The sequence below is a fragment of the Larimichthys crocea genome, chromosome XIII (assembly GCF_000972845.2).
Source record: "Larimichthys crocea isolate SSNF chromosome XIII, L_crocea_2.0, whole genome shotgun sequence".
NCBI lineage: Eukaryota > Metazoa > Chordata > Actinopteri > Sciaenidae > Larimichthys > Larimichthys crocea.
The window spans coordinates 39,705,495-39,718,733 of NC_040023.1; the positions used below are offsets into that span (position 1 = coordinate 39,705,495).

At 41.6% G+C, this 13,239-nt stretch overlaps 2 protein-coding genes across 2 annotated transcripts; one reads left to right on the plus strand and one right to left on the minus strand.

Moving 5' to 3' along the window:
- Window positions 1-1,489: 1,489 nt before the first annotated feature.
- Window positions 1,490-3,682, minus strand: LOC104923122 (lens fiber membrane intrinsic protein). The gene is made up of 5 exons (XM_010736121.3): window positions 3,575-3,682; window positions 2,621-2,829; window positions 2,274-2,423; window positions 2,043-2,177; window positions 1,490-1,758 (listed from the first exon to the last, which is right to left on the minus strand). The coding sequence occupies exons 2-5, from the start codon at window positions 2,793-2,795 to the stop codon at window positions 1,697-1,699; spliced, it is 522 nt and encodes a 173-aa protein (XP_010734423.1). The 5' UTR covers window positions 2,796-2,829; window positions 3,575-3,682; the 3' UTR covers window positions 1,490-1,696.
- Window positions 3,683-6,503: 2,821 nt separating this feature from the next.
- Window positions 6,504-13,107, plus strand: LOC104923121 (ubiquilin-4). The gene is made up of 11 exons (XM_019264350.2): window positions 6,504-6,694; window positions 8,337-8,488; window positions 8,655-8,803; window positions 8,910-9,172; window positions 9,334-9,492; window positions 9,655-9,877; window positions 9,992-10,131; window positions 10,623-10,706; window positions 11,090-11,205; window positions 11,286-11,505; window positions 11,594-13,107. Exons 1-11 carry the CDS (start codon window positions 6,551-6,553, stop codon window positions 11,744-11,746), a joined length of 1,803 nt encoding a protein of 600 aa, XP_019119895.1. The 5' UTR covers window positions 6,504-6,550; the 3' UTR covers window positions 11,747-13,107.
- The last annotated feature ends 132 nt before the right edge of the window (window positions 13,108-13,239 follow it).

Below are 13,239 nucleotides of genomic sequence, written 5' to 3' on the forward strand. Positions count from 1 at the left end.
ATAGAAAAATCTTACTGCTGAGATGTGATCATTCTACATTTCAGTGAAGACTCGACTGCTGCACAATAGAGCAAAGTTAATATTGAACACAGCAGAATGAGGAAGTTGACGCTGCTATTTTTACTGCATTGATGCCAAAAAAATGTGTGTTTTTAGAGTAAACTGAGTTATGTTTTGTAAAAAAAACACTGCAACTAAAATAAGCGACGGGGAATTCACTATTTTAGATTTAAAATGTTATCCAGTATCCTCAAAGAAACTTTTGCAATGTGATTTTCTGGAATGATCAGGACTTCCCATCCTACATACGTGAAGCGATTGATGAAAGAAAATATTACACCATCCTCACTTCCTTAGTACTATAAAACCTCCATTGTAGCTTTGCAGTAACTGAATGTGACATCATTTAGTACATTTTCTAAAATGTCAAAATCTGCCAAGTTCTTCCATAAGTTATTAAGACTTGGCCTCGGTTAAAGCTTTAGAGTGGGTTATGAAAGAATCTGAAGAAAAGCATGCAATATTACAGAGCTTATCTCTTCACAGCAGCCACAGGGACCAAGTATGGAAAGTTGGATCAAGGGATCTGTCCAGTGACTGTTTACATTTCTCTCATTGTTTCTCCGTCACCAAGTAGCCAAAGCATTCATTACCTCGGCAGCTACTGCTCCTCTCCTTCCAGCTGATAGTGAGGAATGGATGAGTACCAAGAAAAAGGAGGAAGCACTTTTAAAAATTCAGGCCAGAGGAACAATCAGTAGCTGGACACCCCACCCTGGTTCTCCGGTCCAGGAACATGATCTTCTTCTCAGGTTCTATGTAGCCTGTCCTGCACAAACATGCAAACACAAACAACCTCCCCAACACTTTTCCATGCGCTGTCTGTACTTGAGTGCTCTCAGGGGATGTCAACAAACATGTTGTGGAAGATCATGCTGGCTGCCTGAGGAAAAACCCTTTCCCATGAACGACAGCCTAATAATAATATGTTTGGGGGATTCCTTGTCAAACTTACTGAAGGAGGCCAAAGTCAAACAGCTTCAGGGGGAATCCTGAGACAAACATGTGCACTATACACCTTTGATGTAATGTACTTTGCTGTGCAGACTAACACACTCCCACAGTATATTTTTTGCCAACTATAAAGCATTTCTTGAAGGGAAAACATTGTTTCATCTGTCTGTGACGCACAAAATCTTCCTATGAAAAGAGTTAGAGAGTTATGACTGAAGATAAATAATTGTTTCTCAACAGTCTGCAATCTTGTCAGACATTTGATCCTGATTAATGCGAGGCCCCCATTCCTTATCAAATCAAATCCCTGTGCTCGAGTAGTGCAGTGCTTTAGTGCTGCCATCTTGTGGCAGTCTGTCAGTACAGCTACAAAAATCACACAAATATTTGAGGACCAACTTTTATTGAATGTGCCAAAATAATCTGCTAAAGAAAGTTAAATAACACCAATATCCCATTACAATAATTAGACACGTGATTAGTTTGTTTTTCCTCTGTGATATCAGCAAGACTAATACTAGAAAAAAAAAAAAACCTTTTAGAAAAGCAGACCGTCAAAGGCCTCCAGGAGCAGCATCAGACGTCATCTCTTCAGTAGATCAGTCAAGGCTGCCTTCTGTTAGTCCTCAGTTCAAGTGGCATTGTCCTCTTTTTTTCCCCAAAACAAACTGCCTGCCTCCATCTAGCGTGTGCCAGTTCCTCTCCTGCATTCGCACATTCTGTAGGCACATATGTAGAAAATACCTGCAACAGACAAAGGTTATGTATTTTGTGACACAACTGCCAATAGGTCTTGTTAAACAACTGTGTGCAATGCGCATTTACATTCATTTAAACTTGAACTTGAAAATATATTATTATTATTATATTAAAATATTATTCATGACGTGACACTCATGATGCCAAAATGCAAAGCAAAGATGTTATTGTCCTCAATATTTGATGATAGTCTGGTTACTGCTGTTGCTGAATAATAATGGGATTCATGTCTAGACAAAGATCAGACCCCGGCCTTTCCCCTTTCTCACCTGCAAAGAAGGTCATGAGCATGCCCACCCAGCCCAGAATGTAGGACCAAGAGAAGCGCCAGTCCCCAAAGCGCCTCCCCAGGAAGTTAATTGTCACTCCAGTATAAATGGCCATACCCAGCAGAACAAAGAAAGCTAAGAGGGAGACAGGGAGGTGCATGTCAGTTATGATTAAGGTGAGGATAATGGTGAATGGTGGGTCTGCGTCAATTCAGAGAAAACAAAACTTACTGGAGACAAAAAACATGATTCCTGCAACAAAGGAGCGGTTGAACCTCTCAAAGGAGGAGAAGTGTGAAAAGGACATGATGCCAGCGATGATGCCTGCGAAACACGACATCCCTGAAAGGATCATGAAGGCCCTGGTAGCATTCCAGTAAGCTGAAAGGAAACAGATAGTCATCAGATATGCCATCCTTTTTATTTATACTGGCACAATATTTGTCAGGGACACATTTATTTCACGTCACTCAATAAGCAAAATTTGTCTGTTCAATCATTCAGAAAAATAAACCCAATCTTTGCATATTTAACACAATTCAACTGCAGAATCCAAACAGACATCCAAAGTGTCTTACCTATGCTGTCAGTCTGCATGTAGCACTTGTTGGACATGCAGTACCTCCACAGACCCTGGTGTGCATAGTTTCCAGAGAGACGGTATTGCATCCAGTAGTCGGTTGCAGTGGAGACCACCAACAGGATATTACCAACGATAGCACAGAACAGGCCCCCTCCCATGAAGCTGTACATCTTGAGCTGAGATAATGGGGCCTCTGTAGAGTAACTGCAATGAAGTGAGGAAAAATCATTGAAGTTAAGGCGACTGCAGATACTGTAAAATCATGTTTTCTACATACACATATTCACACACAAACTTACAATGTCAAGTCAAATTTAACATGGTTGTACACACATACTGTCTCAAGACCTGCATGTTAAGAGGTTGAATATATAATTGCTAAAATAAACAAATAAAACATGTTCCTGATTTGGCATTATACATAAACAATGACAAACTTTAGGTATCTTTAACATGTTCATACATACACGTCATAAAAGATCCATAAAAAAGGTTATAACATGTGAAATCAGTCAAATTAAATAGTCCAATTTGGAGCTCTGTTTGAAAATCCCATTTAATGAGAACGAAATATCTAACATGATAAGAGAAACCAGAGAAAGATTAACCAGGCAGCCAAGCTGAAAATATGGCTATGTATGATCATGTAACAAGCACATTTTAACTCAGAGTGGATTCCTACAAACGTTTTATCAACCACATTTACCTCTGCTTTAGTGGGAACATCTCTATTAGTTGAACAGGTGCAGAGCAAAACCACAGCAAAAGCTATAATGTTTCACTTTGTTGATGTTCCCCTTCCCAAACCTCATGTCACACCAGTGCTTGTTCAGCAGTAATGACGTTTTATCTGATTCGGCCAGCCTCTGTCCATTCACAGTCATCATAAATGAAAATGTATTGCTCTAGGATACACACAAAAAAGACACCCTGAAATTTGATCCCTTACCTTGTTTCTGGAAATACACCCTCTCTACTGCCCACCTTTCTGTGGTAAAGATAGAAACAGGCGGAGGGGAAACGAGAAAGAGACAGAGAGAGAGAGAGATGTTGCTCACTTGGGGGGAAAGAGAGAGAGTCACAGACAATACTACAGCCACCAAAGTTGTCCCCTCGTTTTTTTCTGTCGATGAAAGCAAAATCCTTTGCGGCAATCGGTCTCCCTGTGTGGGATGCACTTGAATGAGACACTGTAGGGGCCACAGTGCATGTGACCCTGTACATTTGAGATGTGTGTGTGTGTGTGTGTGTGTGGGTGGGTGTGCGTGTGTGTGTGTGTGCATGTGTGGGGTTTGTGAGGCTTTGGAAAAGGGGTGATGGTCCATGTTTCTTTTTTGGTGGGTTTTGTTTGTTTGTAAATGGTGTGCTCTAGAACTGGGGATATGCATAGGTATGCAGGACTGTCTGTGTCAATGCGACATGCTGAAACACACACTTTTCTTTCAGTGCTGTCACATGGTGGACACATATGGAGGGGGCGCTCTATACAGACAATGTCTATATACTATAGGATTGTCTTAACAAATCAAATATAATATATGTTTTACATCCTGAGCTCTACCTCACCTTACATATATTCAGGAACTAATGTGACTCACAAAAGAGTTTACTGCTAAACTAGAAGTATCAGATTATATAAGTAATGTGAGAGATTGTTTGTCTGCATGTGTTAAAGGTATATGTGTGAGAATAAAATACTGTAGACAGTAGTGGCCTTAAAGTTAGAGAAGTGACCCCCACTGAGGTGCCCTTGAGCAAAGTCCTTAAAGAGTTTTTAAATTATTGGTATTTTGAAAAAAGTTCATATAACCCTGTTTCCAAAGAAGTTGGCACATTGTGTAAAATGTAAATCATAACAAAATCTGATGGTGTGCAAACAATGAAACCTCATATTTAACTGTAAACAGAATGAAGACAACTTATTAAATGTTGAAACTGAGTAATGTAGTTGTTTTTGGGAAACAATTTGCCCATTTTTAATCTGATGCCGGCAAAACATTCTAAAAAAGTTGGCACAGAGTCACGTTTCCATCACTTCTCCTTTTAGCAACACTCTGTAAGTGTCTGGGAACTGAGAAGACCAATTACTGTAATCTTGAAAGCGGGATTTTTTTTTTATGTAATGCTGGCATAAATTTCAAAAAGGGCTCATAATGTTCCAAAAACAATCAGATTTCTCATGTTTAACATCTGATAAGTCGTCTTTGTGCTATTTTTAGTTAAATATGTGGTCACATTTTGTGTCTTTTTACATTTTACACAGCGTGCCAACTACTAAGTGCTACGTATCATGCATACAACCTACACTAGGTGACGGTCAACATGCCCCAAATATTTGGAGAAGTAGACAGGAATCCCGGCACATAATCAGATCAATGCATTGCTGTGGACACAGTCAGCAAAAATACAAATTTTAGCCACATAGAAAAAGTCCACCTCAAAAAAACACTATCAGTTTAAATGCACACACTACACTTGTGCATAAATACCTCATAGAACCTCACTTCAAACTATCATGTGGCCAACATATTTGACAGTGGTTGCACTGGGCAGCATCATGGTGAGTGTCGTGGCTCATCTACTGTAAAACAAAAGTAACAAAAAGCCATTACGTTTATCTGTGCTTACAGTTACTGTTAGTTTACACTCCATAGATGCTGACAATGAATAATGCAATACTTGTAATAGAGCAATTCTGATGTGATAATAACTTTATATTATTTTTCTTCTTTGTGAGGGAATTGTCTGTTCTAGCATGCCACGTATGGGGGTGAACATATGTCTTGAGGTAACTATAGTGATAGTGTAAAATCTTAAAGATTGTTACGGTTATACAGACGTCTCCCCTAGAGACACAGAGCAGCTATATGTTTGTGTTTAGGGAAGCTGGCGCCATCCTCACTCACTAAACATTAAACATATTTCCTTCCATATAGACAAGCCAGAGGGTCGGCATCATGTCATGACAAGTGTATTGATAAATTCTCCATTTTTAAGACATCTTGGACTCCTGTGAACTTTTTCTGCACTGACTGAATTGACCATTAATGAATAAAACTCTCCGCAGCACTCAGTAACGGCTCTGAGTGTGAAAATAACAGCTCAACAATGGCAGTTATTATGGATTCGACTTAAAATGTATTTGAGCCTTGTAGTTTGGTTAAAGTTGACATTGGTTATTTAAGCAGCATTAAGACAGCAGACATTGTTACAACTTTAAACTCAAATGTGAGCAAAACCTAGTGTGAAGATATGCTCAGCGACAGATTCCTGATTGCTGAGGGCACACAACATTTTTTTGTTTGAATTCATTTGATTTTGACACAAAAAAGAAATAGTAATGGCACAGGACTATTAGATTTCTGATTAATTATTCATTAATCATCAGCCTATTAAATGTGCCATGTGTCACAGTCTGAAACCCACAGATGTTTCAGCAAATCGTCACATTTGAGAAACTGAAATTACTGAAACGATTAAGGGATTATCACAAATATCTGACGATTGATTAATGGGAAAAAAATGACTTCTGTACTAGTTCCCTATAGTTAATCATATGATATACATATAATGACGCATGTTCTCACTAGACTAGACTAATCCACATTTTCAGAATGCCTCGTTACATAGTACAAATGTCCCAACGACATTCCTGTGTCGTTAAGTCATGTGTTTCATTTACTGTCAATCATTTACTGCTAGAAGTCATTTAAGCAATATAACCAGCTTCTCTGGAGATATAATCTAACAGGTATTTACGTAAACTCGAAGCAGAAACATACATTTCATTGGAAATGTGTTTTCAGACGTGTACTTTTGGGTAACCAGGCAGGGAAACTCCTGAGAGTCTTTCTGGAAAGAGGTTTGACCTCTTATGACCCGGAAGCTGACGCCAGACCCGAGCTGTTCCATCGGCGGAGTAAAGATGGCTGACCAAGGCGCCGCAGATCCTGGTAATAACAACAATAATAAGCCTGAAGCGTCGGAGGGAACTATTATCAAGGTCACAGTAAAAACCCCTAAAGACAAAGAAGAAATCGCCATCGCAGAGGATGCCTCTGTCACTCAGGTGAGCGGGTCTCGGGCTGCTCCGTCGCCGTGCTCTAACGTCATGCCCCTGCCCACAACTTCAGCTAGCAGGCTAGTTAGCCGCGTTAGCTTAGCATCGCCTCTCTTACCGGCTAACTGAGAGTGTGTGAAAACAAAGAGGTTGGGTAATATTAAAGTATTACCGCCTTGGTCAACACATAGTCGGTGTTATTGACGTTATTGACACCCAGTATGGAGATATAAGCACGTTCGTGTTTGAAACGGCTAGCCGGCTAACGGTAACAGTTAGCCACTTAGCTGGCTGAGCTAAGCGAGCTAAGCCATCGTTCAGCTCAGTATCCAGCCAAACAAGTGTCAGCTGACGGGCTACGCTCCTGCTGTGCCCACTGCAAACGAGCAACAATGGCCTGATGAGGACTGTGGAAGTGGTTAATCGCCTTCATCTTTCGTTTCCCATTTCTGTTGAGCAGCTTTCTAAATGCTAAAGCTTGCTATCAGTCTAGAACATTCTCAGTGCTGCCACTGAGTCATTCAGCTTTCTGGGGAATATACAGTATTGTCAGAAGTATTGTTGGCCTGGCGACAAACCACCATGCAATCCATGAGCCAGAATTAAATCAGACTCCTCAGCTTTGCTCAAAGCTTGTGTCTTTTTTTTTTTTTTGTCTGGCTGTGTGTGTGTGTGTGGTTCATTGCTCTGTGTTCATGTGTTTCATGTTTAAAACCTGGACCCACGTCCTCTGATTTTCAAGTACCACTGTTATCTACATGTGGTTTTATATTTCACATGTGGCACAATGAGAACATTCTGTGTCCTTAAAGCTGACAGCTAATTTGAATAACATCATCCATTGTTCTCGGCCTTTTTAATTTTGATCCCAATCAGCTACCATATAGTGGCTGCTTGTCTTCCAGGGTTGCACACAAAGCTATAATAAAAGCATATTACAAAAAGCCACACGATATCAATAGAAGAAGAAATGTAAACATCAGAAAATAAATGAAACAGCTGTGCTCGTGTAAGGAGAAGACGATCCAAAGTGTTAAGTAAATACTAAAACAAACTGTCAGAGTAAACAGTAAAGGAGTCAGGGTTTTATTTCAAGCGGACAGAGCTCTACTGAAAACGTGTCACAATCAGGTCGTAAATATCATCATAAATAACTATGTAATGCACAGTGTTTTCATTAAATTGCACATGATGGGGAACATCCTTTGTGCTCCAGCTAATTAGTTTCAGTTATTAAAATTCATATCCTGTATAATTGTTAAGATTTTATTGTGTGTGCCACAGGTAGCTGATCGGAGTACGGTGTTTAGATAAGATACTTATGAGATAAGACTTATATCTTTATTTACAGTGAAAATGAAAGATGTAACAAGCGTAAGAGCAGCTTTCTTCAGGATGAGACCGCTTTCTGTGCTAATTATATTTCACACAATAGTCAAAGATTAAGCATGATTTGGCAGATTTTGATGCTTGTTAATAGGATAAGCACAGAGGACTTCTTGGAAGTGGGAATTTAAAGCCTGAAGGTTGCAACAGAACAGAAAGGCTTTCAAGCTGCACTATTGAGATGTAAACCATCTTATTTTTTACCATTCTGACCGTTCCCACTCATTGTCCCATTTGCTTTCTATCTCCCTTTCCTTTCTTGTAGTTTAAAGAAGAGATCTCGAGGCGATTCAAAGCCAAACAGGACCAGTTGGTTCTCATTTTTGCAGGGAAGATCTTGAAGGACGGCGACAGCCTCAGCCAACACGGCATCAAGGATGGCCTGACAGTACACCTAGTCATAAAGACAGCACACAAGTAAGGCTCCATTATTATGCAAAGCATGTTGGCTCACCCAGTCATTTTGTAGCAGGCCTGTAAGAAGGATTAATTCACATTGCAACACAGTCTTTGTGTGGAATTCAATTAGTTTGCTAATTTGTTGTATTTATAATTAACCACTGAATTTCTCTACTCTCTGTAGGGCAGGAGATGGCGGTAGCACCTCGGCCTCTAGCTCAACCTCCACTCAAGCAGGCAATACCTCCACCTCGAGTCCGGGCACCATCCCCCCTCCCACAGCAGGATCTACTGGCCCTGCGGCACCACCCACACAGACGCCCAACATACTGAGTGAGTCCACCCGCGTCTTACTATTTCCATTCAAACCTTGTTTATTAACTCAGCACCACAAAGATGATGTGTATTAACCGTCGTCCACCCATCTGGCGTCCATCAGCTGGCTTCGGTGACCTGGCTGGTCTGGCTGGGCTTGGCATGGGCTCAGCTAACTTCATGGAGCTGCAGCAGCAGATGCAGAGGCAGCTCATGTCCAACCCAGAGATGCTCTCTCAGATCATGGAGAACCCGTTGGTGCAGAACATGATGTCCAACCCGGACCTGATGAGACAGATGATCATGGCCAACCCTCAGATGCAACAGCTGATGGAACGCAACCCTGAGATCTCCCACATGCTCAACAACCCTGAGCTCATGAGACAGGTAAAGGAGAGGGACTGAGTGGTAGTTAGTTGGTTGTAGGACAGTCATGACTACAGTAGATTTCCTCTGCAGTTTGGTTTGTTTATTCAGGTTTATTCTGGTTCTGTTCAACATAAACTTTCACTCACTTGCTTCCTGTGCTCTTTTATCTCAACCCGCAGACCATGGAGCTGGCCAGGAACCCTGCCATGATGCAGGAAATGATGCGGAACCAGGACCGTGCTCTGAGCAACTTGGAGAGCATCCCAGGAGGTTACAATGCCTTGCGGAGGATGTACACAGACATCCAGGAACCCATGTTCAGCGCTGCCAGGGAACAGGTATCTGACAGGGATGTTTACTGATCAAATCCTTGTTTGTTTATACTGTGATAATCCTCACTAGGACTTGTTTTTACACATTTTCTAACTCTCCTCATGGTTTTATTTGCATTTGTGTCGCATGACTAACTGTATCCGACTGTCTCGTCTATTTTCCTGTAGTTCGGTAGCAACCCATTCTCGGCTCTAGGTGGGACCTCTGATTCTGGTGTCCAGCCATCAAGGACAGAGAACCGTGAGCCCCTGCCCAATCCATGGGGGCCACCAAATTCTTCTAACCCCTCTGAGGGTGGAGGGGGCACCACAGGAAGCACTAGCACCCCTGGGGGCACCAACCCCAGTGTGTCCAACCCTCTGGGTATCAATCCTGGCAGTCTGGGCAATGGTAAGATAGAGCACGCTATGATTCTCAATACACCTGAATGCTAAGTCATTTTTATGCTTACCTACATGCACATTGCACATTATTATAAACTCCTTTCTTTTCTGTGCGTTGCAGGGATGTTCAACAGCCCGGGCATGCAGAGCCTACTGCAGCAGATCTCAGAAAACCCTCAGCTGATGCAGAACATGCTGTCTGCTCCCTACATGCGCAGTATGATGCAGTCACTGGCCCAAAACCCAGAGTTGGCATCCCAGGTAACACGTGCTACATACACCCACAGATATGGTCGTAACACAGTGCAAATCCTGGGCATTATTTAGATTCAAAGCTTTCCTCAGAACGTTTATTGTGTACGACATGCGGAATCAATTTATAATATTGAACGCAGTATGTAATGAATTGTAAATAGTAGGATGGAGCTAGGCCTGTTGTGCATTAGGCCAATAAGCCCAGCTATTTAGTGCGTTCTCAACAGAGGGGATTGTCTGTTAAGCTCACTTGCAGCAAATTGTTAGAAAGAATAAACAACACGGCTCTGACTTATTTGTTCTAATAAACAATACTGACTGAACAGCAAACCAAGTGCTGCATATGAAAGGCTTTTATTTCTTTTATTCAGCGTTTTGTTTGAAACCACTGGTAAGACCTTAATGCATGCATTATTCAAATATAAACTTTGTGTAAGTAGCATAGCCGAGCGTGGAGTAAACATTAACTTTACTGTCTGTCTCTCTCTGTCTTCCAGGTTTTGATGAATAACCCCTTGTTTGCTGGAAACCCACAGCTGCAGGAACAGTTCAGATCTCAGTTGCCCATCTTTCTGCAGCAGGTACCTCACACGTTTCAACCTGTATTTTGAAGTTTTTAAGACAGACAACGTCAGACCTGTAGTGACATAACAAAAAAAATAGTACTGAGTGGCCCATAGGGGGCAATGTACTGTAACAATCCTTGAGCCATATGTTGTGAAACTTAGTACAGATATTTATCAGCACATACTAAACATATTTGTCTCTCGGATTAAAGCAACCTTCCAAACATTTTTTGGCTACCAGTTTTGATTTATTTTTTTGATAAGCCTGTATTCATTTTTTCATTCTCACTCACGTTATCTCACTCCAAGTCACTGTTCCAGACATTTGGCAAGTAGGTATACTAAACAGGCTGCTGATTAGTTGATTGACTCTCTGTTGTCACTCTGTTTGGTTACAGATGCAGAACCCAGAAGCCCTGTCAGTCATGACCAATCCCCGGGCCATGCAAGCTCTAATGCAGATCCAACAGGGTTTACAGACACTGCAGACAGAAGCGCCAGGCCTCATGCCCAGGTTTGCTCTCACAGATATTGACATATTGCATTTTTTTTTGTAGAAGTTGTTTTTCAACTTTTTTTTCCCTTTTGGCTCAGTTTGATGTCAGGTGGGGTTCCTGGCATACCCACAGGTGGAGTTCCTGGCATACCCACAGGCGGAGTTCCTGGCATACCCACAGCAGGGGGCATGCCCACAGAGAACCCCGCCTCCTCACCCAGCAGTGCAGGAACGAACGCTGCCCAGCAGCAGCTGATGCAACAGATGCTCCAGATGTTTGCTGGTGGAGGAGGAGGAGGAGGAGGAGGAAGCGCAACGGTACACACACGCAGTGATAGTTCATCTTTTCACATCTGATTTTTTTTTTTTTTTTTTTGAAGTTTCATTACTTTCCCCTCCCCTGTAGACCCAGACCCCAGAGGTGCGGTTCCAGTCCCAGCTGGACCAGCTGAGCGCCATGGGCTTCATTAACCGCGAGGCCAACCTGCAGGCCCTCATCGCTACTGGAGGAGACATCAACGCCGCTATTGAGAGACTGCTGGGCTCACAGCCCTCGTAAAGACATACAGTACATACTGACACACAGACACGTGCATACATACATACCTGACTCATAACACACCCAGCATCTACAGAGAACCAAGAGAAATTTAAGTGTTTTGTCCCAAACTTTACAGAAGAAACGTGGGCAGGATCTGTAAGACCCTCATTCTACATCTGTTCTCAGATCATTCCCTAGTCCCCATATTTTCTCTTTTTTGGCGTCATCCAACCAGATCTCTGTCTCAGCGTGCTGCTGTAGAGCCGGACTGAACCACTCTCACCTTGAGGGGGGTGTACTGGTGCAGAGAAAAGGAGCCAAAATGTCTCCTGCAAAGGGATTCCCAACCATTTCTTCATTCATTGTTTTCTTCACATAAAACTGGAGTCGATTGTTGCAGATTACACATTTACATACAACAGATTAAACCCATGTGATGTGATTGGCTGTTGGCTCTGTTTCATGCATGGCCAGTGTGAGGCAGTTTGTTAGCATTTAACTACAAAATCAATACATGAAATCTTTCTGTTAAACAGACAAAAACAGGAAGATATGTTGTCCATACAGACGTTCAGACTCATTCCTCCCTCTTTCCCCACCGTTCACAACATTCTACAAGAATAGCTGTTTTTGCCCAACGACTTTCACTATTTATTGCAAGCGCTTAAGAAAATGACGCCCTCCACACTTCCCTAAACGTGTAATTTGTCATTCCAGATAAAAGTGCCCACACGGGTACACAGTGTCTTTCCTTCTGAGGCACCACTGCTGTGCCTTCTGTCCTTCCCTGCCCTATAAGAGCATCAATGGCAAATTACACCCCCATTCAGTCGGTTAATTAGAAAGCCCCCCCACCACCCAGTCCATACAGCATCATCCAGAACAGTAATCATAATCAAATATCACATCGTAGCAGCTCCGAAGCAGGGGGACGCTGTTAAAATGAATATGAATGAAACAAACAAGCTTTCCTTTTATTTTAATCTGATTCTTCTTTTATTCTATTTTTCTTTTTTTTTTCTTTTTTTGAGGTGCAGTTAGTACCTAGAGATAATTCTGATTTGTCTCGCATAAAATAAACATGAAATCAAATGAGTAAAGAAAAAATCTAAAAAAATAAAACAACAGAAAGGCTTTACAAACATTTATGGTATGGTGGCACCGTATGTTTCTAAAATCAAGTTCTAGGTTGTCTTATTTTGTTTCCTTTTTGAAAATCTCAGCCTTGTAGTTGTGGTAACCTTGGCAACTGCTTCTATAGCTGCTTTGTCTGTTGACCTCAGCTGAAGAAAAAAATCCATCTCCCAATTGAACATGTTGAAACTAACTTTTAACAGTACTGTACTAAAAAAAAATAAAACATGGTCAAAAACAGTCTATCCCCTGTGTCAGTTGATTACAGTCCCGGGATGGTACAAAATCACAAAATTCATTCACTTTTCTGACCTGCTATGCTCTGCTTCTGTTTGCTGTTTGATATGAAAACATTGTATATTGACAGGTAAGATTAA

Excerpts from the sequence above, each read along its gene's own strand:
- LOC104923121 (XM_019264350.2), top strand. The coding sequence starts at position 6,551 with ATGGCTGACCAAGGCGCCGCAGATCCTGGTAATAACAACAATAATAAG. Across the intron at positions 8,489-8,654 it reads GTCATAAAGACAGCACACAA|GGCAGGAGATGGCGGTAGCA; the intron begins GTAAGGCTCCAT and ends TACTCTCTGTAG. Across the intron at positions 10,707-11,089 it reads TGCCCATCTTTCTGCAGCAG|ATGCAGAACCCAGAAGCCCT; the intron begins GTACCTCACACG and ends GTTTGGTTACAG.
- LOC104923122 (XM_010736121.3), bottom strand. The coding sequence starts at position 2,795 with ATGTACAGCTTCATGGGAGGGGGCCTGTTCTGTGCTATCGTTGGTAAT. Across the intron at positions 2,424-2,620 it reads CATGCAGACTGACAGCATAG|CTTACTGGAATGCTACCAGG; the intron begins GTAAGACACTTT and ends GTTTCCTTTCAG. Across the intron at positions 2,178-2,273 it reads AATCATGTTTTTTGTCTCCA|CTTTCTTTGTTCTGCTGGGT; the intron begins GTAAGTTTTGTT and ends TCTCCCTCTTAG.